Source organism: Anabrus simplex, chromosome 1 (assembly GCF_040414725.1).
Source record: "Anabrus simplex isolate iqAnaSimp1 chromosome 1, ASM4041472v1, whole genome shotgun sequence".
Taxonomy (NCBI): Eukaryota; Metazoa; Arthropoda; class Insecta; order Orthoptera; family Tettigoniidae; genus Anabrus; species Anabrus simplex.
Window position 1 is genome coordinate 1,634,732,069 of NC_090265.1, and position 27,690 is coordinate 1,634,759,758.

The 27,690-nt window shown below is 37.7% G+C and overlaps 1 protein-coding gene across 1 annotated transcript in view; it reads right to left on the bottom strand.

Moving 5' to 3' along the window:
* LOC136881324 (ATP-binding cassette sub-family C member 12) overlaps window positions 1–27,690 on the bottom strand; it is a 171,790-nt gene that overhangs the window by 39,237 nt on the left and 104,863 nt on the right. The window contains exons 12-17 of the mRNA XM_067154145.2: window positions 27,154–27,302; window positions 26,871–26,967; window positions 13,314–13,510; window positions 12,804–12,947; window positions 7,190–7,316; window positions 820–953 (exon numbers count right to left, since the gene is read on the bottom strand). Coding sequence (XP_067010246.2) covers window positions 820–953; window positions 7,190–7,316; window positions 12,804–12,947; window positions 13,314–13,510; window positions 26,871–26,967; window positions 27,154–27,302 — 848 coding nt within the window. The remainder of the gene's footprint in view (window positions 1–819; window positions 954–7,189; window positions 7,317–12,803; window positions 12,948–13,313; window positions 13,511–26,870; window positions 26,968–27,153; window positions 27,303–27,690) is intronic.

Here is a 27,690-nt window from a genome sequence, read left to right on the forward strand (position 1 = left end):
AATATAACGAATGTAAATTTTATTTTTGCTATAATTGTTAACTTATTGAATCTTGGATATTTCTTTATACTCGTTCTTACAATTACTGCATTTTTTTCCAGATTGTCGATGAAGGCTTGGCCCAGACCTCATTTTTCTGAATGACAATTTTTGATTCAACTTTAAATAAATAATTTGATGACTTCAAAGACGATAAAGAAAATTAACAATGTAAAATACTCTGTTAGAATATTAGGGAAAACAACTGCCGTGTACCATCCCATTTGTTTGCACTTAGGTTTGTTACATCAAGAGCCATATTAAATTACATAAAGTAGTGATCATAGTCATAATCACAGACTTCAGGATGGTTAATATTTCATTTAATTAAATAAAAGTGTCATATCTGTTCTATAATTGGAACATGCTTATTCGATAAACCCTATGTTAATCCTGCCACATTCATTTATTTTATAAGCCTACAGCCATCAAACTGAGCACCCTTGAGGTGTCTCGTGTTCGCTGACTGACTATGTCGGGGACAGTATGTATGTATGTATGTATGTATGTATGTATGTATGTATGTATGTATGTATGTATGTATGTATGTATGTATGTATGTATGTATGTATGTATGTATGTGACTAAATCTCACCCACATATATTTACAGCAACTCTTGAAGTCGTTTATTATACCAACATATAGACTACCAGTTTGTAAACAAAGAAATGCAGCTGTTTATATCCTTTTATATGCTTCTGAGTACATGCACTGCCATTGCATTCTATTTTCTTCTCCTTCAAATCTATCTGCAGCTAGGAAAGAGATAAATCACCTACCTTAATTCTCCACTGTGATGCTCAAGCAAGTCTGTGAATCGATTTCCAGCTGTAGACAAGAGATCTTCATAAGAACCACGGTCAGTTATCTCTCCATCCTCAAGCAGATAAATCTCATCACAGTGACTCAAGAACTGGCAATACGAGAAAATGTTTAATAAAATATGTATGCTGACATTCACCTTCTCAAAAGCTTTAAAATACTGCAAAAAGAAGTTTTTAAAAAACATATACAGTTCTAAGAAATGAAACACATCATTCTTATCTAGTATTGGTAATGACAAACTCAATCATGTAGTTAATCTCCTTTTCTTCTTCCATCATCCTCATCCAGGAATCATTGATCTTCATTTCACCCTTTCCTTGTCCTGATACCCTGTGACACTTTATTTAGGCTATTTTTAGAGTGGGCTTGCAACATCCAAAGGCATTTTATTCCCAACTGCCAGGTTTCAAGTGAGGCCATCCCTGATCTGTAGAACAGATGTTGCATGCTGGATTTCAATGGCATTTCCTCCACTGGGGGACCAGTACCCACCTAAAGGAGCACCCTTCACCTGAAGCCGTTGGTCCCTTCAGTGAGTTGAGTTATTTGCCACTCAGCATTGACCGACCGACCGACCGGAGTGAAGGAGGTCCTTTAAATGGTAAATGGCGCTGAAAGCTCTAATAACTGCCAAGCCAGAAGAAAACAAAATGTGATGGCCTACAGTGTCCTAAGCTCCTAAAACTTATCAACAACACTACACTGCCTGACTACTGTTGTTAGTTGATGCATACTTTGCCTCTCTTGCCACTCCACTTCTAAGAAGTTCTTTATGAGGGTGAAACATGTATGAATACCAGTCTAATTAATTCATGTGGTGAAAGGTATTGACTGGGTAATAAATTTAGGTTCATTAATCTTGCTTGGAAATGAAATAAATATTATTCAAAGACCGGATGACCAGATGCAATAAACAGAAAAGAGAACATGGTGCCCCAAAATGTAAAACATTCAAGAAAAATGTAGCACATTACAGAATAATAGCTACAATCAGGCATAGATTGATGGTGAGATAGTGGTCCTGCCGAGAGGATTTGTCATGCTGACCACATGTCCATTTGGAACAGTTTTTCAATCCTAACCAATCACTACTGATCTGCATTTAGGGCAGTCACCCAGGTGGCAGGTTCCCTATCTGTTTGTTGTTTTCCTAGCCTTTTCTTAAATAATAAATTTCAATCTTAATGAAATTTCAGAGAAATCAAGTATTTTATTTGACCTTCTAATTCCTATCTTTAGTAATGATATCTCAAATAAAAATAATTCTTTCTTTTATAATCTCTTTAAATTCCCCTCTCAGCAGCAGTCTTTCTTTCTGCATCCTTCAGCCCCACCTTAGACACCCCTTCTCTCCTCCCTTCTACAACCCCCTCCCCACCTCCCCCTATCTACTCCTTTGCTTTCATTGCCTATTTTGTTCCTTATAACTCCTTTGTTTCCATGACCTGCCTGCTTCTTCTACCATATCAGTGTTTTGTTCTACATCAGACATTAGATGTACTGTATATTTCACTCTAGAGGTGAGTCTCATAAATCATTTTTCTCCATTTAAATTTCATTTTTGATTGTTTATTCATTGCTAATTCTGGCTATCATTTCCAGATTTACTTCACTGCCTGAGATCCACTTTGATTTGCCTAATTCAATTTAAAGACAATATCATATTATGACAAGAAGGTCACAACCATAATTTTTGTTGTTATATGTATTTTAATGTTATAATTATTCCTGCAACATTGTCTTTATCTTATATACACCGAGCTCGATAGCTGCAGTCGCTTAAGTGCGGCCAGTATCCAGTAATCGGGAGATAGTGGGTTCGAGCCCCACTGTCGGCAGTCCTGAAGATGGTTTTCCGTGGTTTCCCATTTTCACACCAGGCAAATGCTGGGGCTGTACCTTAATTAAGGCCACGGCCGCTTTCTTCCACTTCCTAGCCCTTTCCTATCCCATCGTCGCCATAAGACCTATCTGTGTCGGTGCGACGTAAAGCAAATAGCAAAAAAAATTATCTTATATACATATGTTTTAGTTATGATATAATCTGCTTAATTTTTATTTTGGCTGATGATGGCCACTAAGTGGCTGAAACTTTTTTTGCAAGTTGCTTGTGTTACACTGACACAGATAGGTCTTATGGCAATGATAGGACAGGAAAGGGCTAGGAGTGGGAAGGAAGAGGCTGTGGCCTTGGTTTAGGTACATCCCCAATATTTGCCTGGTATTCAAATGGGAAACCACGGAAAACCATCTTCAGGGCTGCCGACAGTGGGGTTCGAACCCACTATCTCCCAAATACGTGGCTGAAACTAGTCCCAGGAGTAATGTAATATTATTTACTTAATATATTGTATTGAAAAGGTGAACCCTCTTGTCAATTTATTTCTTATAATTGCACTTCAATAGGAACAAAAATGAAATTTATAGCTTATAATTATGCTGACCACATCTCACCTCATTCTGTGTAAAACTGCAAGTTCTAAGGTAACAAAACCACAAGCTTTCTTCTGCGTAAGCAAAGGATGTAAAATTTTCTTTAATATACTTATACTGTATACCTACATACAGTAGGAACTCTATTATCTGGACTAATTGGTATTAGGGACTGCCCAGAGAATCAAAAATCCATATAATCAATTTCAAAAGTTTAATGTAATAAAATAAACATATAATCAGTACAGTACATGAAACATTTATGAACAATTAATTCAAAATTTTAAAATGTAAGATAGATGCACAATAATAATAATAATAAGAAGAAGAAGACTCATTTGGAACAGGAAATCAGACAATGAAATCACTGGAGGAAGAAACGCAAAATTATAAGAAACGTTCTAGGCTCAAAACTCGCTGGCAGACAATACTAACTCAGAGGCAAACAAGAGATCAAACAATTCCGTTTCTTATACAGTAGAAGTCCGTTATAGCGAGAATTCATAACAGCGAAAAATTACTTGCTATAACGGATTGTCGTTATATCCGATTTTTGTATTAAAGTCGGAAAACCCTGCATGCACTTTAAAATCGGTATGAAACGGCAATCAGTTTGTTCAAAACTTGAGTTTCCGCAGATGAAATCCACACTACGGCTTACTTGTTTGTTATTTTTCGTAATCTGATACTACGTGAAAGTGTAGGGTCTATGTTTAATTTCATTCTGAAAAAAATATATAGTACCGTATTTCTCCGAATCCAAGATGAACCCCACATTTTCCTTCAAAAAATTTAAATCAGGCTCAAAAAGAAGTTTGTAAAATCATATTAATGCCTTGTTGTACAGTAGGTCTACGCATTTTAGACTATTTTTAGATGCCGAGCATTGACTTTCGTCACGCCGTTATTTCTTTTCTTTTTTTCTTTTGCTACTGCACAATTAATCTTTATTTCCGTGGGTTTAAGGACCATTAGCTTAACATTGCCATCATAATACCGAAGAGAACACGTTGAAAATTTTCCGGCAATACCTATTCCATGCATCTCTACAATACAACGATCCATCAGGAAATTATTCTTGCTGTCTATAAAACTGTTACTTTTACGCAGCGTCAGATATAACCAGCTACCGCTATGCGCACGTCTCGCTTGTTGGGTTTGGCCAAATTCAGCGGCTAGCGATGTATAGGCCTAATCGCGAACGTTGAAAGTCAACGAACGAGTTCATTGCGCCACGGTATGGCCATTCTGCCCTTGCGTTTTTCGTGCACATACCTCACAATTTCATCTTCGACTCCTTTAAGGCGTCCTTGTTGTGGATTACTGAATGCATTTTTTTTAGCTCTTTGTCTTCATGCTAACGCCAAATATTGGCTTTAGTTAGGCCTATGCCGTATTTTATTGTGGCTGCACAATTATTCTACATTTCCGAGTGTTTAATAAACATTAACTTAAAATTGGCATCATAATATCGACTAGAACCCGTTGAAAATTTGCCAGCAATACCTTTTCCACGTATCTTTACAATACGACTATCCATCATGAAAATATTCCTGCTGTCTATAAACCTTAATCTTACTGAGCGCCAAGTACAATAGATATGTTATGACTCTGCCACTGAGTACCGGTAGCCATGGCTTTTCTAAGAATTCGAAGGGTCGCATGTTTTGATGCCATTCTGCAGATTTGAGAAACACACAGGCACTGTACAACCGGTTGTTGCGGCTAGCGATGTGTAGTAAAGAAGCGGTTGTTTATTGTCAACGAGTTCTGTGCGCGTGTGAAAAGAAGCAGCGTGGTTACCGCGGTAGTTGCCAGTGGTATCCATTAACTTACTGTTAGGCCGCAAATGCAACAACCCTTGAGTTTTCGCATGAAATTCTGAGAAAAAAAAAGTCTTGGATTCGGAGAAATACGGTATCACTCCAGAGATTTCTGTGGCAAACACCTCAGCTTTCTTCTTCAAACAGCATCACCTAACCTAACCGTATGTGTAGCCTATCATGAAAACATATTTGAAATGCATGTAAAGAAATAACCTCCTCGCGAAAAATGTAAATGTTAATAGCCATAGGCCTATCTAGACGCGAGAAGATATGAAGTATCCTCTGAAATCAGTGATGTACTCTGCCATATCTTGAGGTGTATCACATTCGTACTTAATTTCCATTTATAACATTAAAATTAAGATATCGTTTACTTCAGTCTTTATTTTTAACGAGTTAACAACTGCAATCGGCCACGTTATTTACGCATTTATTATGAAAACGTATTATCCTCTCATTTCGAATTTCTTTACAGAACAGCAGTCGATGGGTATTACTAATCAACTCCAACATTGCCTTTGAATGTCAACGAGAGAGCTCGCAAATGCACAAAGTGAGAAAACTATACCATACCAAAGATGATCGATCGCATTTTGTTGCAAACGTTTCAGTTTTCTTATTCAAACAGTGTCACGTATCCTAACTTAACCGTACTGTACGTATGATGAAAACACACTTCAAGTGCCAGTAGAGGAATTATACCTTTCTCGCTATACATTTTCATAACAGCCTTTCTATAATTTAACTAGACGGGACAAAATATAAACTAACCTCTGAAATCAATTAAGCACTATGCCATATCTCAAGGTGTATCCCATTCGTACTTAATTGCAATATTTAGCCTCAAAATTAAGCGGTCGTTTAGTCAGCCTTAATTTTTAACGAGTTAACAACCGTTATCGGACACGTTATTTACGCATTTATTACGAAAATATGTTCTCTTTCATTTCGAATTTTCTTTATGGAACAGCTGTCGACGGATATTACTAATCGACTCCGACATCGCCTTCGAATGTCGACGAGAGAAATCGCTAGTGCACATAGCGAGGAAACGATGCCGAAGGTAATCAATCACATGCAATATCATCGCTGCGGTGCATAAATATCGGTAACGGAAAAAATCGCGCGCGCGCTTCATCACTCGTAATAACGGATGCGCCAGTGATAGGGCTCCCGCTGTAACTGAAGGACGATACACAGTTTAATATAGGAATTTTGAAGGGACAGAAAAACGTCATCGCTATAATGGAGTTTTCGTTATATGCCGTACTCGCTGTAGCGGACTTCTACTGTACCTTGAATATGTCAAGCTGCATTCCTATGAAGTGAAATACTAACTTCCTAATTATGCTGACCACATCTCCTTCCTTTAAAATGAAATGCCTGACAATGACTACATCTCATTCATCAGGCCTGGATCATAATATATTATACCATTTTTATTAAAAGTGATTTTTTCCTTTATTTGTTTTTGCTCGGCTTTCATTCCATACCCTGAAAGGGTACAGTGGGCCTCCTAGAGGTTCACATCCTCTCTCAGGCCAGGAGATGTGTTGCAGTGATTTGATATGCAGACACACGAATGAAAAGGAAGAGGCTGTGGCCTATAAAACAAACTGTCATGGCATTTGCCTTAGTGAGGAGAATGGGAAACCATGGAAAACCATTCTCAGGACAGGCAACGGTGGGACCACTCCACTGCCTCCCGAACGCAGAGCTCTGTTTCAAGCTATAGTTGTTCAGTGCTTACAAAGTTTCCTGTTTGAAGCATAATTCAAGATAGTGATGTCATTTCATGACATGCATAAGCATCTTTCACATATTAAAACACTCATTTCTGTAAGTTCTATCATGTTTCCTGGCGTGAAAATGGGAAACCATAAAAACCACAGAAAGCCATCTTCTGGATTGTCAATAATGGAGTTCAAACCCATCACATCCCAAATGTAAACTAAGAGTTACATGGCCAAAACTGCACAGTCACTTCACTTGGTTGAAAATATTTCATTCAGTGGTATAATGTAATGTACCTATTTGATGGAACTGGAATATGGCAGAATCTTACCTCCTCATTTTGACTTGTTATTATTACTGTTTTCTCTCTCAAATGTGTTAGTATGGCCTTTTCAAATATATCTGAAGCCATTCTTTCATCTAAAGCACTCAGGAAATTATCAAATAGGCAGATATCTCTGAAACATACAATACAATTTAAATGCTCACAAATTAAGATACACACGCTCATGAAATTCATCCGAGGTAATGAGTAATGGAAAGTCTGAGTCACATAGCATTTCCTTCCACAATCTGCAAACATAGCCTATACCATGAAAATAGGAAGGATTTAGAGGGTAAAGGTAACAAGGGTGTACAACTTACATTGTAACTGAAAACAATTTTACAATTTGCTTTACTTCGCATCGACACAGATAGGTCTTATGGCGATGATGGGATAGTAAAGGGCTGGGAGCGGGAAGGAAGCAACCATGGCCTTAATATACAGTCCCAGCATTTGCCTGGTGTGAAAATGGGAAATCCCAGAAAACCATGTTCAGGGTTGCCAACAGTGGGGTTCAAACCCACTATTACCCAAAGGCAAGTTGACAGCTAAGTGATCCAAACCAGGCAGTAACACACTTGGTAAATTGAAAACCATGATTATCCCTACGCTAATACATGCTACAACAAAGTGTATAACACAAGACCTTGAGCACATGAAGAAGTAACACATACAAAGAGCATGGATGGTAGTAAGCAACTTTGTTTACATATCCTATGCAAAGCAAAGATGGATTCTTGTAGGACTGGCACACTAAAATCAAATCAAATCAAAATCTCTTTATTTGCAAATGAGGTGTCTACCTCGGTGGCAAATGGTACACTAAAATACATTATTGTCAAGCACTAAATATTAAATTAACAAGAGAAGAAAATTTTTCCTATAATACAATATTATACAATTTACGCTAACAATGTTTTCTATTAAACACACAGCTCATCCTTAATAAATTTATATTGTTTACAAAATTCTACTTATAATATATCCTGTCCTACTTACAAATATAGTCAACTGATATACAGTATGTGGAATTACTTCAAATGATACTATACAACTGGTATAACATTAATATTTACATTGCATTTATTTATTTACTTTTTTTTTTTACCCGTTCTGGATCCTAAGTAGCATAACGACCTGCTGCGTCTTAACCAGAGCCCCTTTTGCCACCACTTTTCAGAGTTCCTGAAGGGCCTTCACAGCTACCGTAGCGGTCCCAGGGCCCTCGAAGTCCCCACTGTACTTCACCCCTACAGGCAGTCCCCTACTTTGGCTGTCCAAACTCCTTAGACCAGGGGATGGAATTAATTTATTCACACACATTTTTTTTATATACAATAACCTGCACTGGTCGAATGCCCTCTAACATTTCATTTATTTTCTCTGTTGCTGTTTATTCTCTTCTTGAATATCTGTACAGATTTTGGAAAAGGATCAAACACTACCCCTGGTAAACTGTTCCACTCCTTCACACCCTTACCAATGAATGAAAATTTACCCCAATCGCTTCTGCTAAAATTCCTTCTAATTTTATATTTGTGGTCAGTCCTGCCGATATAATTATTTTCCAACTGAAGCCTCTCACGGATATCTCCCCATGCTTCTTCTCCTGTATAGGCTCTATATAATCCTGTAAGTCTAGTTTTCTCCCTTCTCTTACTTAAAGTTTCCCACCCAAGTTCCTTTAACATTTCTGATACACTACTCTTTCTCCTGAAATCCCCTGTTACAAATCTTGCTGCTTTCCTCTGCACACTATCTATTTCTTTTATTAGGTATTCTTGGTGAGGATCCCAAACACTGTTTGCATATTCCAATAATGGACGAACCATACTCAAGTAACTTTTTTCTTTTAATTCTTTGTTGCATCCTTTAAGTAGCCTCATTATGACATGTAATGATCTGTATGCTTTCCCAACAATGTCATCAATATGACCCTTCCAGTGCAAATTACTTTCAAATCTCACACCTAAGTATTTGCACTTGCCATCTTTTGGGATAACTACCTCATCCAAAGTATATTCAAATTCAGTTTTAAAACTCCTGTTTGTAAAAGTTGTAACAGTTGATTTGCCTCCATTAACCTTCATATTATTTTCTTCAACCCATTGTTGGATACTTTCAAGGTCCCTTTGTAATTCTGAACAATCCTCAATGTTGTTTATTTCTCTATAAACAATTATGTCATCTGCATATAATCTTATTTTTGATGTTATATTGTTCCCTAAATCATTTGCGTATATTAAGAAAAGTAACGGACCGATTATACTACCCTGTGCAATTCCCTTCCAAACTTTCTCTTCCTGAGATACATTATTTCCTACTTTGACTTTCTGAACCCTTGAATTTAGAAATGCTTTTATCCAACGTGTAACCCTTACGTCCAATCCTATTCCCTCCAATTTCTTTAATAATATTCCATGTTCCACTCTATCAAAGGCTTTGGAAAGATCTATGGCTATGCAATCTAACTGGCCTCCTGAATCCAACTGATCTGATATGTCCTGCTGAAATCCCACCAGTTGTGCCTCACAAGAAAATTTCTTTCTAAATCCATACTGGCTCCTCATGAACCAATTTTTATCATCACATATCCCTCTGATGTACTTCGATATTAAACTCTCCAGAATTTTACAAACTATACTGGTCAGGCTGATTGGTCTGTAGTTCTCTGGTTTCCTTTTATCACCCTTTCCTTTATAAATTGGTATTATTATAGATTCCTTCCATTCCTTTGGTATTACACTATTATTTATGACATAGTCAAAGAGAAATTTTAAATAAGGCACTATGTACCACCCCATTGTCTTTAATACCTCCCCAGTAATTTGATCACTCCCTGCTGCTTTTCCTTGCTGAAGCAGTTGGATTTCTCTGAAAATATCTTCGTTTGTGAATGAGAAGCTTCTTGTTTCCCTCTGTCTCTCTCCCTCTCTATCTTCTGTTTCGGTTTCCAACTCTTGACAATCATCTACTGAATCTCTAAATTCCCTACTAAAGAGGTTTGCTTTCTCAGTATCTGTTAAATAGTGTTCACCCCCTTCTCCCACCATTGTAGGAATTTGGATTCCTTTTCCTTTTTGATTCCTGATATATGAATACAGCTTTTTCCATTTCCCTTTGTGGTCATTACCCTCTTGAAGTATGCCATTCATATAATTCTCTTTTGCTTCCTTTTTCACTCTATTCAGTTCCCTCATTAGCTGTTTTCTACTTTCTCTACTCTCCCTACCCTCTTTGATTTTCCTGTTTACTATTCTACATTTTCTTTTTAATTTTCTTATTTCCCTTGTATAATAAACAGGGTCTGAGGTCATTTTACCCTTCTTAACAGGTACAAATCTCTTCTCTCCTTCCCAAATAATTCCTTTAAATTTAGCCCAAAGTGTATCCACGTTACTCCCTTCACTTATCCAACAACTGAATTGTGAGTTAAGGTAAGTCCCAAATTCATCAACTTTAGTTTTTCTGTACAATTTCTTGTCTTGTGTAACCCTCTTATTAAGCCTTTTTGGTACGAGTCCTACATCCATTATTACAGCCTTATGGTCTCCTATTCCTTCAATTACCTCAGTTTTATCAACAATTTCCCATGGTTTAACCAAGAATACATCTAGTAAGTTATTGAGACGAGTCGGTTCTTGTACTACTTGTGTAAATCCTCCCTCCCAAATTAACTTATTTGCCAGTTTCTGTTTCTGTAGCTGCCATATTTTGGAGAGGTGTGGCATTCCAATTAACAAACCTACTGCCTCTCTGGCGTGAAACACTAGTAATTTCACAATTGAAATGGCTTAAAGGGCTTGAATAGTTGAAGAAATATTGTTTACTTAAGTTACTCTTACCAGGAGGAGGTTCTACGCTGCATGATAGCACTAGTGAGGTGAGGTGAGGTGGTGAGACATCTCATTTGCAAAAGTCCAAAGGAAAGGGACCTCATAAGATCAGTACAATCTGTGCATCATAAGCTGTATTCAAGTCTCTTCCACTGCCTCACTCAACCAGTCAAATCATGCCACAAATGCATGCACCACATATATCATATCCCACTTTCCCAAGAGCTATAAACCATATTTTAAATATGGACCTGTCTCCAAGGATTATCATCACCTTTAGGAAGAACAAGTATTGCTATTATTGTGAACATCACATACATGTTTTTCTTCTAACCCATTCATATCTGTAAGCGTACTGGAATGCACATGATGCCTGGCCTATGATGCCTATACAAGCTACATGTGCAATGGCTTGTAATGCATTCTATTATTAAATTCTGGATAACTAAGTCATTCCCTTACCTCAAGCTTGTGATGACATCTACTGAGTAAAAAAGGGGGACACTTTCTGATGAAAGTCACACCAACAGCTGCCAAAGGAGCTCAGAGGGCAAAAGGTTACATTGTCTGTCTGAAGAAGACTAGGAAATGACACGGCTAAGTGATGTACTGTACAATACATGGTGTGACTCTGGTTTGAACATTTCAAGCCATATCATATACTCAGAAAGGTGCAACCAACAGATTAGGAACAATCTTCCATAATGTAAGTGAGGTACCAGATACTTTACAATAAACTTTTAGATTACATGTAAAATGGACATTATCTCTTCAAAATTATCATGAGTGTTGAAGTTTTAATAATAGGTCAGCATTGTAAGATGGTGGAATGTCTAGATCCTTCGCTGAATGGTCAGCATAGTGATCTTTGGTACAGAGGGTTCAGCCGGGCTGGGAATTTCAACTGCATCTGGTCAATTTCTGCAGCTCAGGGGCTGGGTGTTTGTGTTCATCTTAATGAACATATTCATTTACAAATAACACGTCAAGCTATCAACCACCACAAAAACATGCAATAGTGAGTATATCCCTCCACATAGGGTTGGCATCAGGAAGGGCAGCCAGCTGTAAAACTGGGCTAAATCAATACAACTTGCTGACCTCAGATAATTGAAAAATGGCCAGGAAGAGGCAGGAACAGAAAAGCAGTAGACCGACCGATTTAAGTCTCTAATAAGAATTGAAACATTTCTAAGATAAAATTATCAATATATTCATCATACCATTGTTAGGTAGAAACATATCATCTATTAGATTATCTTTACTTGATCTTAGATGATTGCTGCCTTTTTCACCTACTGAAATACATTATATTAAAAGATTTATCAGAAGAAAGCCATGGCATATTGTATATAAATAATATTTAATGTGAAATTAGTAAGAAGCACTTTGCAATAAAAACTTATCCGCATTAATTTTACTGATGATCACTGATGATGTTTCCACTTTGGTTTCACAACAATATAAACTGATAAAAATGGTGAGAGTTATGAAATACACTGAAATGAAATGAAATGTCATATGGCTTTTAGTGCCAGGATATCCCAGGACGGGTTCGGCTCGCCAGGTGCAGGTCTTTCTATTTGACTCTTGTAGGCGACCTGCGTGTCATGATGGGGAATGAAACGATGATGAAGACAACACATACACCCAGCCCCCATGCCATTGGAATTAACCAATTAAGGTTAAAATCCCCGACCCAGCTGGGAATCGAACCAGGGACCCTCTGAACCGAAGGCCAGTACGCTGACCGTTCAGCCGAGTCGGACATGAAATACACTGACCTGCATGCATAAAGTGCTCGAGCAACAGCAACACGCTGTCTTTGACTCAGCGACAGTGACTTGCCGTGCAGTTTTGTTTGGTCTCCTCCAGGGAGGTGCTGAATGTCATCATTGAGAGAGCAGCAATGGATGGCTTGATAATACCTGAGGAAATGTACAAATAGATAGAAATAATACTGATTTAAATATATGAGCAAATACAACTCTCTACAAGAGTCCAAGTGAAATGGAAAGATACAGTGTAAATTAAGATCTGAAAACAGTCTTTCTATGAGCAGATAATGCAGTTGAACATGTAAAGCAGTATAACAAGATCTGCAAAGCAGACCCTGTACCAACAACAAAATGCTAATGATAGGAAGAAGTAGTCATGGTATCTCCAATTTTTGCTTGTAATCCAAAGTTCCTGCAACAACTATTCATCCCAGAAACTGTTATTTACCAAATACCCTGCAATATACAGGAAATGTGCAGTACACTATAGTACATATTTTATTATCAACAGCTTACCGCTTGTGATTGAAGATTTCATTAAACAATATGTTATCTCTGAGAGTCGCATCCCATATCCATGGATTCTGACTGACATAGGAGAACATGCCATCTCGAAATACTTTCCCATATCCCAGATTCAGGTGGCCCAGTATAGCCAACAGCAAAGTTGTCTTCCCAGATCCTCGTGCTCCACAGATTCCAATGAGTTTACCCTAGGAAAAATAAGTCTTCATACACTGTATAATCTTAGCGTATTTTCCAACAACGAGAAAAAGTTATACACTTGTGCTGTATGTGTAGGAAGACATAAAAGGATTTAAATGAATTATGATAGACATGGCTTCTAAATTTGTCTAAGATACACAGTTCAAAAAAATTAGGGGAACATGTTTTGGAATGTCTGGTATGTGAATGTTAATTTGGTAGATCGGGTTCCAATGGTCGTACAGCAGACCTTGAGACCTTAGCTACTCAGGGTATGTCAAATCTAAGCTATACTCTATCTGTAGGCGTAGCCATGCATTAAAATATCAGGTGACCCCTCAAAACAAAGTGAATAGTGGTGCGTCTGTGTATAGTTGTGAGGTACACAGACTACTGCAGTCATTTGAGCATGTTGTATGTAAACCAGCATATCCCATGAGACATCTTAATGAGGTTCAAGTCGCAAGGGCCGTCACTTTGATCCAGCAAGGATGGCCTTTTCCTTGTGTTGCTTTGGATCTCAATGTCTCTCTGTCAGTTATTCAGTGCTTGTGGAATCACTACAATGAGAAAGGCCAGTTCACAAGGATTGGACAAGATCGTGGATGCATGACAACCCCACAGGATGACCGATATCTGACCATCTGTGCGTTGCGGCGTCGTTCAGCAACTGCCAGAGAACTGCAACAAGACCCCCACTGGAATTACGGTGTCTGACCAGGCAGTAAGGAACAGGTTGAGAGAAGTGTACTTACAACCCATATGTCCTGTTTTAGTGCCCCATTTAACACAGCAACACCACGCAGCTCACCTTCTGTTTGCCCGTATACACGTCAACTGGCAACTTCGTCAATGGAGACCTGTGTTGTTCACAGATGAGTCCAGATTTCCCCTGACACAGCGTGATGGACATTAACATGTATGGAGACGTCGTGGTGAGCAGTACATGCCAAATATTGTCCAGGAAGGCAACCAATTCGGACAAGGTTCTGTGATGATGTGGGGTGGCATCAGTATTGATGGCCGTACGGATCTTGTCATTGTCCATGGCAATATTACTGCTGCAGGGTACATTGAGCAGATACTGCTACAGCATGTGTTGGTTGCTGCATACGGTGTTGGCCCTGAATTCGTACTCATGCACGACAATGCCAGAACTCATGTAGCGTCCATCACCAGAGCTGTCTTGCGAGAACTGGATATTCAAGAGATGGAATGGCCAGCAGTGAGTCCCAATCTTAATCCCATCCAGCATGCGTGGGATAGGCTTGACAGAAATGTTCGTGTGCGTCCTGTTCCACCACAGACTCTCCAAGACCTCGAACAGGCTCTCATTGAAGAATGGGACCTGATACCGCAACGTGACCTCCATCGAATTCTACAGAGCATGCCATGTAGGTGTCAAGCTGTGATAGATGCTTGTGGAGGACATACACCATACTGAAGCTCTCCAGCTGTGATAAAAATCCACCCTGGAGGACTGTTATCACTTTGTTTTTGCCCCTATTTGGACATTTCCGTTTGTGTTCTGAAAATGAATGCAAATCCATCGATGTTCTTTTGTATACCTCAACTGTAAAGAATAAAGGTTTAGTTGGTGTGAGGTATTGTTTTGTGGAGCATGGTACACGTTCAAAAACATGTTCCCGTAATTTTTTTGAACTGTGTATTACTTCTATTACTACTTTCTTTTTCATGCTACCTTGTGGCTCATTTTCTTATTTATTTCTTACAACTTATGAATTTCATGATTGACAATATGTATAATGTAGAGAGATTTAATTCTTATAAAAGAATTTTATTAATGGGTCCACCTGTTCGGTACTTATTGTGTTGTATATAATAAAAGTCCTTTAAAACATTAGGACATGTTTTGGGCTATCATATTTGGCCATCTTTTGGTCAAACTTTCTCAATACACTTTCAAAAGTGAAATTTCATTACAAAGATACATATAAAAACTACACACTGGTTTTGCAATAAAATGGGTGTCCATTTCTGGGTGATTTCTGAAAAAAGAGTAGTGTTACAAAAATATTGCAAAGTTTGGGATGGGAAGACTAGGGAGAAAGGAGACGAGCTGCTCAACTAAGTGGTGTGTAATACCAATACATTATAAATTTTCCAGCTAACTCATTCCTCGTTGCCACCGTTTCGCCCCAGTGTGCTAAGTATGCAGATCAGTAGTGATTGTTTTACGGACATTGCTTTATCATCTGATGGCCAGGCAGGCATCAATTTTTGAAAATGAGACAAAGTCTCTCATAGTGCATTGGCACTGCCTGTGGCTCCAAGTGGCCTATGCAGTGGGCTCCACGGTATGCACTAGCCATGCATCTTGGTGAGTGTGCTATTTACCAAATGATGAGCCCAACACTATGGCTTACAATACTATAGGTTGAGCTTACTATTAGCTTAACATTACAAGTGACAATACAGTAAAATTAAAACAACAGCAACAACAACAACAACAACAACAACAACAAGCAATTCCATGGAAAGAGAATATTACAACAAGAACTGCTACTAGTTTAACATTCTAAATCAAGCAGAAAATCACAAATTCAGTGTCTGTCATTTACAACTTTTACTTTTCACTTTACACTAGCACTAATGATCTTCTTAAATGTCTTGATACCAAAAGGGAATCTATCAAAGACTGCTGCAGGTAATTTATTTCAATTCCTTATGGTCCTGTTTACAAAGGAAAACTTGCCCACATCTGTATGATGGTTTCTGGCCCTAATTTTATGCTTGTGATCATTTCTTGATAAGTACGAAGGAGGTTCCAACCTATTCCTAATACTACTCCAGGCAGCCCTTCCCGTGTAGCTCTCATATAAAGATCACACATGCAAGTTCTAGTTCTTCTAGATTCAAGACTTTCTCAATTAATGGTATTCCTCCAACTCCCATTTACGAAACACATCACACTTCTTTGAACTTTTTCTAGGGAATTTATTAAACCCACCCTGTACAGATCCCAGCACACAGAACCATATTCGCGAATCAGTCTTACCAAACATTTATAAGCTTTACTTTTGGCACCAGAATTAGCTTTCTTGAGATTCCACATAATAAAATGTAAAGATCTCCAGGATTTCTCAACTACATTTTCCACTTGCTCTGATCAGTTTAAGTCTTTTCTAATAGTAACACCTAAGTACTCACAACTATCAAGTTCAACAACACTCCCCCCCACTCTTTCCTGTCTTTCCTTTTTACTGAAACACAGTATCTTGCTTTTTCTGCTGTGAATTTTCATTCGATTTTCACGCGCCCATTTTTCAATTGTATCTAAATCCTGCTGAAGCAATAGTTCATCCTCCTCTGTCTTTATATCCAGGTATATGATGCAATCATCAGCAAAGAGGTACACTTCTAATTTTAGCATGACCGGGCGAGTTGGCCGTGAGGTTAGGAGCGTGCAGCTGTGAGCTCGAATCCGGGAGATAGTGGGTTCGACCCCACTTTCGGCAGCCCTGAATATGGTTTTCCGTGGTTTCTCATTTTCACACCAGGAAAATGCTAGAGCTGTACCTTAATTAAGGCCACGGCCGCTTCCTTCCCATTCCTAGGCCTTTCCTATCCCATTGTCGCCAAAAGATCTATCTGTGTCAGTGGACGTAAAGCAACTAGCAAAAATAATTTTTTTTTTAGCATGATAGGATTTGCAAACTTTCTGCATTCTCTTGATGTATGGTATTGTCTGAGGACAAAATACTACCTAAGTACTGGAAGTTGTCTACAGTATCTATCTCCTCATCTCCAATTCTTAGATGAACAGTTGGAAATTTTCTACTCATCATCAGGCCAACTGTCTTGGTTTTGCTGATTTTAAGACCTAAGATTGTAAAAGCTTCATGGCGAAGATCTAGTCTAGCTTGTACTTCTGCTTCCATCTCACCGCATATCATTACATCATCAGCAAAAACCAGGGCATTGGTTGTTGAATCCTTTCCACTTTTAAAACTTCATCCATTATGATTATGAAGAGGAGAAGTGAAAGACAACTTCCTTCCTGGACTGTATGCTTCATTTTGAACCAACCTCACCTTCCAAGGAGGACCTGTACATGGATTATTATTAAATGTCTGTATGTACTGTACTGAATAAGTGGATTGAGCTTTTGTAATTTCTTTATAAGAAATTTTGTCTAAATATAATTTTCAACTGTGTGAACCCTTAAAATAACATTTTTAAAATGAAAGATATTTCACAGAATTGTGCTCACATTGAGTAAAGCTTGAAAATAATTGACCTTTCTTGGTTTACAATTATTCTTTTACAAAAGGGGAGAAATATTGTGAGTTCCCTCAACCTCACACAAAACACAATTTCAAGAGCAGAGAAGAATAGAAAATGCAGAAAGGAAGAAATATAAATGTGGGAGGGAAGAGGTAATATCATAAAAGATTAAACCAGAGCTTAGAAAATTAAAAAAAAAGGCAGAAATATATAAGGACATAAAAATTAAATTTGTGAAAAGAATTTAGCACTTGCTTCAAAACAGGCATGAGACTCACTAATGGAAGTTCCAAAGGAAATGTTAAGTTCAAAATGGATTATCACTGTAACACATATTCGAACACTTGTCCAAGCCCATAATAAAATGTAATAAAATGAGCATGATAAGAAAATTGGTTGGCCAGAAAGGGCCACAGAAAGATAGAATCAGAGAGACAAAGTGACGGAAAGAAAATGGAAATGAAAGTCTCTCAACCTCTCACGAAATCGAATAAGACAACAGGCATGCTGAAGAAGAGAAACAAGCTCTTCTAAAGTATAGGATGCAGTTGAATACTCATCAGAAAAAGAACTGACTGAATTCAAAAGAAACTCCCCTTTATATTGAGAGAGAAGGGGTTCCTGAATGTTTGAGGTGGATGAACACCTGAAACCAGCCACACTTCACAGAATAATGTCACTGAGTGGCAGGAAGTTGAGAGCAGCAAACTGTTGGAAGGAAGTAATGTTACAGGGAGGAGAGTGCATAGGCTATAATGCGGACCATGACAGAAAATGAAGACACATTGACAATGACAAATGAAATAAGAAGTTAACATTTCACCAGACATAAATATACCCGCTGCAGTGTGAAATGATTATGGTAATGAGTTAGGGAGAGGGTCAAACCCAGTTTCAGCACACAGCCTACTCCTGTTGAAATACACCAAGGGCCTGCTCAAAGCTTTACCACTCAGTCTGATGGATGAACTGCCCTCAATTCATACAAACACTGCAGAGGTTTGGAATTGAATCTAGGATTTTGGCACGGAATCTAGTGATCAGAAATTGTATACCACCACTTCTCCTACCCTGCCAGTTACCATTCTGATGTTGAAATTTTTTGCATCACCAGAATTCGAACCGGTTAAACACGGTGTCAGAACACAGAGACTGGCGCTTAATGATCATGGCCACCTGACAGGTATTTATTTATGTGACTTATGGGTGTACACATTCATTTACAGTAGAAGTCCGATAGTCCGGCCCGGTGCCGGACTATCGAAAATGCCAGACTATCGGGCGGTACCTCTTACTATGATATAGGTTAAGGCGTACAGCGAAAACAGCTGTAACACGGGGTTTTGCAGTAAAATGTTGATCAGCAGAATCATTAGTTTAATAACACACTCCTCTTTTCAAATGTGTTGTTTCTTATTGCCATTCCATAATAATGCTGGAATTAATCGATGTTTTTCTCTGTAAGTCTTCCTTTACCATTTAGAGTCTTTCCATCTACAACATCTCTTTTCTTCTGTCCGCTTCAATTTTTCAAGGCATGTTCCCATCCGTTTTTGAACGTGGCTCAACATTCAATGTTTGAAATTTGTTTTTTATCATATGGTTGGCTTTCCGGTACTCAGTGTAGCACACAGCCTTCTACTTACTTGCTTGTTGTTTTAAGAGGCCTAACATCAAAGGTCATCGGCCCCACACACAGCCCTCTAGACTGAATATTTCCAGAGATAAAGATATTTAAGTAACTCAGTGCATAACAACTGGACTGTATCAGATATATTTGCACTATTAACTTTGAAATAATAAAAGATACACTTCCATTGGTTCTGACAAATAATGCATCAAATTGTTCAGGAGAGAGCGTTATTAAGAGATAATAACATAAAAATATCCTGGAATGGTGCCGGACCATCGGGTGTTCCGGACTGTTGGATGCCGGACTAATGGAATTCTACTGTATTTATATATCTTATGAGTATAAACACTTGTAAAACAAAAAAATAAAGAACATTAACAACTCTGAAAAGGACAAGTTAAGACTGTGTAACCACTTTATGGTAAGCACTGAAGTGTTGACAAAGTCAAAGGCAGTTCCAGGAAATACTCTCTTTGAGCACTCATGGACAATATAGTAGATGGATTGTTTTAAATTTTCTGCAATCACAGGCAGGGGAATATCATAGATAGAGAGATGATTTATTTTATCTGGCAAAGTTAGGCAAATAAAGAAAGGAAATGGCAAGATTAAGGTGAATACAGGTCAAAGACAAAAGAAGAAAAGGGTTCCAACAAATCATATACTGCATAGAGAGATAGGAACATGAAAAGAAATACATATTGAGATGAACAGAATTACTGGTCTGTGTGGGAGGAGGGAACAAAAGAAAGAGAAGACAAGGACAAATATGAAACAGTAAGATGGTCCCTTGATGAATGTTAAAAAAAAAACGACCGACCGACTGACCGATGACCTGCATTTAGGACTGTCACTCAGGTGGCATATTCCTTATCAGTAGTTTACCTAGTCTTTTATAAATAATTTCAAAGAACTTGGAAATTTCATCATCATCATCATCATCATCATCATTATCATCGTTGACCAACTCCAGTTTCCCAGGTGTGGTATACGAGCCCCTACCATTTTGTTTGGTCCATGAACCATTCTTCATTTACAATCCGCTCCCAATCCTGACCTCTCCCCTCTACATCCTTCTCACTAAGTCTGTCCATTTTTCTCTAGGTCTGCCCACTGGTCTCTTTCCCATTATTTCTCTTTCATACTCCTTTCTTGCAGACCTATTGGCACTCATTCTCTTCATATGACCAAACCACTTCAGTCTTGCCTTTTGGATCTTCTGGAGTAAGGAGTTTCCTAGTCCTACGTCTTCTCTACTTTTTCATTCATGATTTTATCCCTCCTGGTCTTCTGGATCATTGTGCGTAGGAACTCCATTTCTGCTGTTTGGAGTTTTGAGTTGTCCCTTCTTGTTAATGTAGTGGTTTCCGGGCTGTATGTGAGGATAGGGGTGTAGTATGATTTATACAGTGTCATCTTGGTTTTCAGTGGTACTTGTTTATCCCATAGTAGCTGTCTTACTTGGAGGTAAAAATGTATTGCTTTGCTGATTCGACTGCTTACTTCTGATTTAGCTAAGTTATCCTTGGACATTATACTACCCAAGTACTTAAATTCTGTGACACTGTGACACTGTCCAGCTTAGTGCCATTTAGCATGATTTCTGGCTGGTTGTCACCCTTCTATACCTTCAACACCACCGTTTTAGCCTTCCACATCTTTCTCTGAGTTACCCCAAATTACTACATCATCTGCAAATGCAAATGCTTTTAAGTCTTGTTGCCCCTTTTCTTTTAGTGCCTTTAATATGGTATCCATTACAATGATAAATAAAGAGGCGAAAAAGCACTTCTCATTCTTTTCACAAGACCAAACCACTTCAGTCTTGCCTTTTGGATCTTCTGGAGTAAGGAGGTTGTGGGTTCGGATCCCACTGGTGTCGGGTTGGCCATTTTTGTTCTGTACTTAACATCCCTTCAACACGTACTAAATGTATGTAACACGACCTAATAGGTTGAAAGTCGGTTTCGATTACAATGTGGTCATGAAAATTCAATATTCATTGACTTGGCCCTCAACGGGTGACTTACACGCATTCTACAGTGTGATGGCAGTAGTGCCAGACCTGTAGCTTAGATCCTTTCCAACAGAACAAAGATGGCCTAGGCCACCATAGCTCAATTGGTAGAGCAACCGACGCGAAATCAGGAGGTTGTGGGTTCGGATCCCACTGATGTCTGGTTGGCCATTTTTGTTCTGTACTTAACATCCCTTCAACACGTACTAAATGTACGTAACATGACCTAATAGGTTGAAACTTGGTTTCGATTACAATGTGGTCGTGAAAATTCAATATTCATTGACTTGGCCCTCAACGGGCGACTTACACGCACTCTACAGTGTGATGGCAGTAGAGCCAGACCTGTAGCTTAGAACCTTTCCAACAAAACAAAGATGGCCTAGGCCACCATAGCTCAATTGGCAGAGCAACCAATGCGAAATCGGGAGGTTGTGGGTTCGGATCCCACTGGTGTCTGGTTGGCCATTTTTGTTCTGTACTTAACATCCTTTCAACACGTACTAAATGTATGTAACACGACCTAATAGGTTGAAAGTTGGTTTCGATGACAAAGCACTACCTTGTTGTACTCCCCTTTTTGTCTCAAACCAGTCTGACAGTCCAGAACCGACTTGTACACAGCTTCTGGTTTTCTCGTAAAGCACCTTAACTTTTGAAATTAGACTGTCTCGAACTTTGAGCTTTCTCAGGCACTCCCAAATAAGCTCCCTTGGTATGCTGTCATAGGCCTTTTCGACATCAAGGAACAGTAGTTTTTAAGGCTTCTCTTTTTCGCAATGTTTTTACATTAGCATCCTGACAGCAAATATAAGATCTGTTGTTGATCTTCCAGGCCTAAAGCCATATTGTTCCTCTACTAAAAGTGGTTCTACAGTTTCTCGTAATCTATCCTCTATAATTTTTTCCAGAATTTTTAGTCCATGAGAGAGTAGAGTGATGCCACAGTAGTTGGTACATTTCTGTCTGCTGCCTTTCTTGAATGTAGGTACAATTATATCTTTCGTCCAGTCTTCTGGGATGGTATTTTGCTGCCATACTACATTTAGGAGTCTATATAGCCATTGGATTGCTGGGGTTCCTCCTGCTCTCAACATGTCCACAATTCACTCATCTATTCCTACAGCTTTCCCTTTCTTCAAACTTTTAATGATCTTCTCTATTTCCAGCCATGTGATTGGTGGCTCCATATTTTTACTGGTATCTTCACTTTTTCCAGATTCTTCTCTGTTTTGAATTACATTTGATGCCTCTCCATTCAGGTGTTTGTCAAAGAAGGTCTTTAATTCTCTCCTGATTCCATCTTCCTCTCGTACTACTGATCCATTGTCCTGCTCTATTACCTTGATGTCCGGCTCCATGGCTAAATGGTTAGTGTGCTGCGTTTGGTCACAGGGGTCCCGGGTTCGATTCCCGGCAGGGTTGGAAATTTTAACCATCATTGGTTAATTTCTCTGGCAAGGGGGCTGGGTGTATGTGTCGTCTTCATCATCATTTCATCCTCATCACAACGTGCAGGTCGTCTACGGGAGTCAAATCAAAAGACCTGCACCTGGCGAGCCGAACTTATCCTTGGACACTCCCGGCACTAAAAGCCATACGCCATTTCATTTCATTACCTTGATGTCTTCTAGGTTATTTTGCTTGTTTTTAATTACTCTGTAAAGAAGTTTCTTGTTTCCTCTGTTGTCCTCTTCCAACTTTTCCACAAACTCATTTCATTTTTTCTCTTTCTCTTCTCTTCTCTTACTATCCTCTTAGCTGTAAGTTTTTATTCCCTGTAGAGTTCCTGTAGTTTAGTCATTTCTTGGCCACCTGGATATTGTGCATCTCTTTTCTTTTCTTTGTCTAGCATCTTTCTTGCCCAATTTCTCTCTTTTATAGCCAGTCTGACTCTGTCATTCCACCAAGGTGTCTCTTTTCCTTTCATGGTCGATCCTATTACTCCACATAGGTCTTTAGCTTCACCCACCAAAGTATCTTTAAAAATTTTCTATTCTTCTTCTAGTGTATTCTTTTCCCCTTTTGGTAAGTGTCTCTGTATCCTTATTTTATATTCTTCCTTCAGCCTGGTTTCTTCTAATTTTCAAGTCTTCACTTTATGTTTTCTTTTTCTTTTCTTTGGGGTTGGAAATTTATTGAACATTTTCCTTGATAAATTATTCCATTCCCAAATTTCTCTTCCTATAAAAGAATGTTTGCTTCAATTTCTCCTCTTGAATTCCAACTTATCTTCAGATTATAAACTTTCCTACCTTTAACAGCTCCATTCAAGCTTATTCATCTACTAATGCTTTCCCAGAGCTTACGTGCAACACACGTCAAGCTGACTGTCCGGTAATTATCTCCTTTAAGTTTATCACCCTTTCCCTACAATTAGAGTTGGGAAGTAATTGAGTAAAAGTAATCAAATTACTTTTAATGATTACATACTTGGTAATTTTTACTTGTAATCATTACTTTTTACAATATGTAATTATAAAACTGTAATTGTTACATTCTAGTAACATATAAATCGCATGGAAGCAAAAGCAGGAAAAAAATAATGATGATGACGAAGATAATTTTTTTCAGTTCTACTACAGCAGAACCAGTAACTTCAGCAGTTCTGAGTGATGTACTCTCTTACCTCTTCACAACCTTCAAAGATATATCATATTTATAAAAACAATGCTCTTAAAATTAACAACAAGTATTCCTTCAAGTAGCCCTGAAGGATGCCTTTCCAATAAGTGCAAAGATGTACTTTTCCCCCAAAGACGTCAAGTTTTAGAGATGAGAATCTTAACAACCAATTCATTTATTTTCAAAGTACAGTATATTCTCATTAATCTGAACTAATTGGGACCAGAGTCTGTTCAGATTACGAAATTTTCGGATTAACTGGAAAATATTTTCTAATAATAATGTTATTGTTTTTACGTCCTGCTAACTACTTTTACAGTTTCCAGAGACGCCTAGGTGCTGGGATTTTCTCACACAGGATTTCTTTAACATGCCAGTAAATCTATTTACACCAGGCTGACATATTTGAGCACCTTCAAATACCATCGGACTGAGCCAGGATCGAACCTGCCAAGTTGGGGTCAGAAGGCCAGCGCCTCAACCGTCTGAGGAAAATAGTTTCTACATTACAGTACAGTACATACTGTAATTTGAAATGTCCATTCTTTAGCAATTACATTAATAAAATACTGTATAAAATTACAGTAGGGTAGTTAAGAACCCATAGAGGAGAAAACGACTAAAACTAGGTTAAAACTTGTCTCCTTAAACTGCTAAAATACGGTAACGGTTTACACTTTTGCATTGTGCCCAGGATGAGAAGAGCTGCTTGTGATGTTTATTTAATAGTGAGTGGATGGAAGCTGACTGTCATCAATTACAAACAGACCAAGAAATTGTAGCTATGGTGGAGAAAGAATCTGGAGTTGATGAGGAATAGAGTGATGATGAAGAGGACCACAATGAACAGCTAGTGTCTTATTCAGATACCGCGGCCGCCTTAGAACTTGCCGTACACTACGTCGAGCAACACTCCGCTGCTATGCCCACTGATGTGATGTTTATGAGAAGCTGGGTTAACACTGCATCTTTGAGTTGGTTCCAAACACTATGGCAAAAGAAACTAACAGACTTTGTAAAGATAAATGACCAGTGATTGATGGTTTATAATCTGTACTTATGTTTATATTAAGTTATTCTAGTAAAATATGACTAATAAAATGCAAGTAAATCTTCATTCTATAATATGTTCTTTCATTTCAATAAGGAGAATTTAAAAAAACAACTGAATATTTCTTTTCAGATTAACTGAACTTTCAGATTAATGGGGTTCAGATTAATGGGATTCTAGTGTAAATGGCAAATTATTTGAAACACTAGAAGTCATTAACTAAAATAAAAATGATGGGAAAACATAATTTTGCAAAGTTCCAAGATGAAGTGATACCTTTTCCTTGCATTATTCCAGCCCTATGTGAGAAAAAGTCAGTGATTTCTGTAAGACTAACGTTCTGTAAAGTAATTGTAGTTTTACTGATTACTAGTGAAAAGATTTTAAGGTGCAGAACCTTTTTAAAATTATAGCTATTTCCATACAAATAAGTCAATATATGTATGTGGGGGACAAGAAATAAAGCAAAAGGAACAAAGTTTATTGCACTTTTACACCTTTTTTGTAAGGTTTCTATATTTTGCCACCTTTTCCCTTCTATTTTATGTTTCAACACATTTCCACCCCATTTTTATCTGCATTTTTAAAATATTGGACTTTTTTCCTTTTTTGAACAGACGTTTAATATTTTGTTTGATCAGAACTCAACACTAGTCAATAAAATAATATTAAAATATAATTTATGGAAACCACCAGTCATTTATATCCCAGCAACAATGGCCAAACTCAGCAAGAATGGCCAATCTACAGCTGTGAATCAAATTCAAATTTATACAATGATGTTGCAACAGTTTAAACTAAGTTCAGTTAGTACTGGCATGAATTTAAAAGTTCCACCTATCTAAAGTGTACTCTTTGGTTGACCATGTTAGTGTTTTATCAGTCCAAGACCAAAGCATATTTTTCACAACACAAAATCATGTCGAAGGTTAGGAAGGAGATATGGAGGAGGAACAGTGGAAGAAGTTAGAGATAATCCCAACAGATTTGCTAAAGACAAATTCAAATTAAATTTGAAGAACAATCCACATGTGGGAACCTTTGTAACTTTGACTGAACTCCCTTTACGTGTACTGACAAGATATGCTCCATTGGTTTCTGAAGATGTCGAGATGAGTTTCTCGCTGTATAAGGATCTACTGAGCTCAAAGTGCCAGCGACTTAACTGTCAAAAACTTTGAAATATTTTGCTTAATCCAATATAACATTTTGATTAATTATTAGAATCGAGTAAGTGTGATAAATAAAGTTCATGTAACTCATTTAAACCTTAATAAAATTATTTTGTCAACACCTTTTTTGCACCTTTTTGTATGTATTTTAAGAATCTTTTTGCCCCCTTTCTGACCATACTTTCCACCTTAAAATCGTTTCCCTACTGATTTCTTGTTGAAAAAGTAAATTGTAATGGTGTAAAATATTTCTCAGGTAACTGTAATTCAGCCTAATTACTTTTTTCTTGTACTCTTCCCATCACTGCCTACCACGTCAATCATTGTTGCTGTTACTGTTGTTGCTGGTGATGGTGGTGGTGCTGTTGTTATTCTAATGTTGAAGTATTTGTTTATTACAAAGAGTTCATCATTGTGCATACATTATTGCTAATGTTAATAAATCACTTAGCAATTTCTATACTGCTGGCATATTTTGTATGTAATTGTACAGTCTGTGGAAGCTAAATAAATGAATGAAATGACTGAAAAATTATTTTGTAATAATCTCAACATCAGTATATAAATTACACATCATATTATTGAAAGAATAAAAAGAAAGTAGGAATTAAATGTTACTTACTTTTGGTGCTGAGAAGGAGATATTTGTCAGCAGTGTTTTATCTTGCATTTCCAACTCTTCATCCTTCTCTAATTCATATGAACGTGTTGAACACTTCCTGGAATTGTTAAGGATATCAAAGGATTATTCTGATCATAGATTATTTGTACAGAGCTACTAATAAAAGAAATACATAGATAAGCCTAATGAATTCACTCTCTGCTTCATCACATACATTGACAGATTGATGATTTCAGTTTCATCAAATACTCTACAAATAAGATAAATTTTAATTAGGATTTACCTGCAGCTGAAGCAATTTTCATTATCGTATTGATTACAGAGTACATTATTAGATTTCAGTACAAAGTTGGCATTGGAAACAGCAACAGCAACTAAGCGGTTCATTGGTTTCTCGGTGGACTGCTTTGATTTATCCAACAGCAATACATTCTGAAAAATATGGGAAAATAATCTTTCATTTCTTGATCCACGATCTCTCTTTCTCTTAAATTAATATAAATTCATGGCAAGAAAAATCCAGAAAAAGACAGTCTACCTAGCTAAGTAAATCATATATCATAGTCATGGAAGAGCCTTGTTTTGTGTTGAATGTTAATACAAAAAATGTTTACATTGATTTGAAATTAAATGGTTTATGATGTGGTTTACTATTGCATGTTATTGCAATAATTGAGGAGGGAGAAGAAGGAAATTATTATTCAACTTTCCAAATCTCAATTGGTTAGAGCAAGCAAGCTTGTAGTTTTACATGACTCATAAATTGTGATCACCGAGGAAGTGGCTGTGTGGTTTGGGTTACGTAGCTATGGGCTTGCAT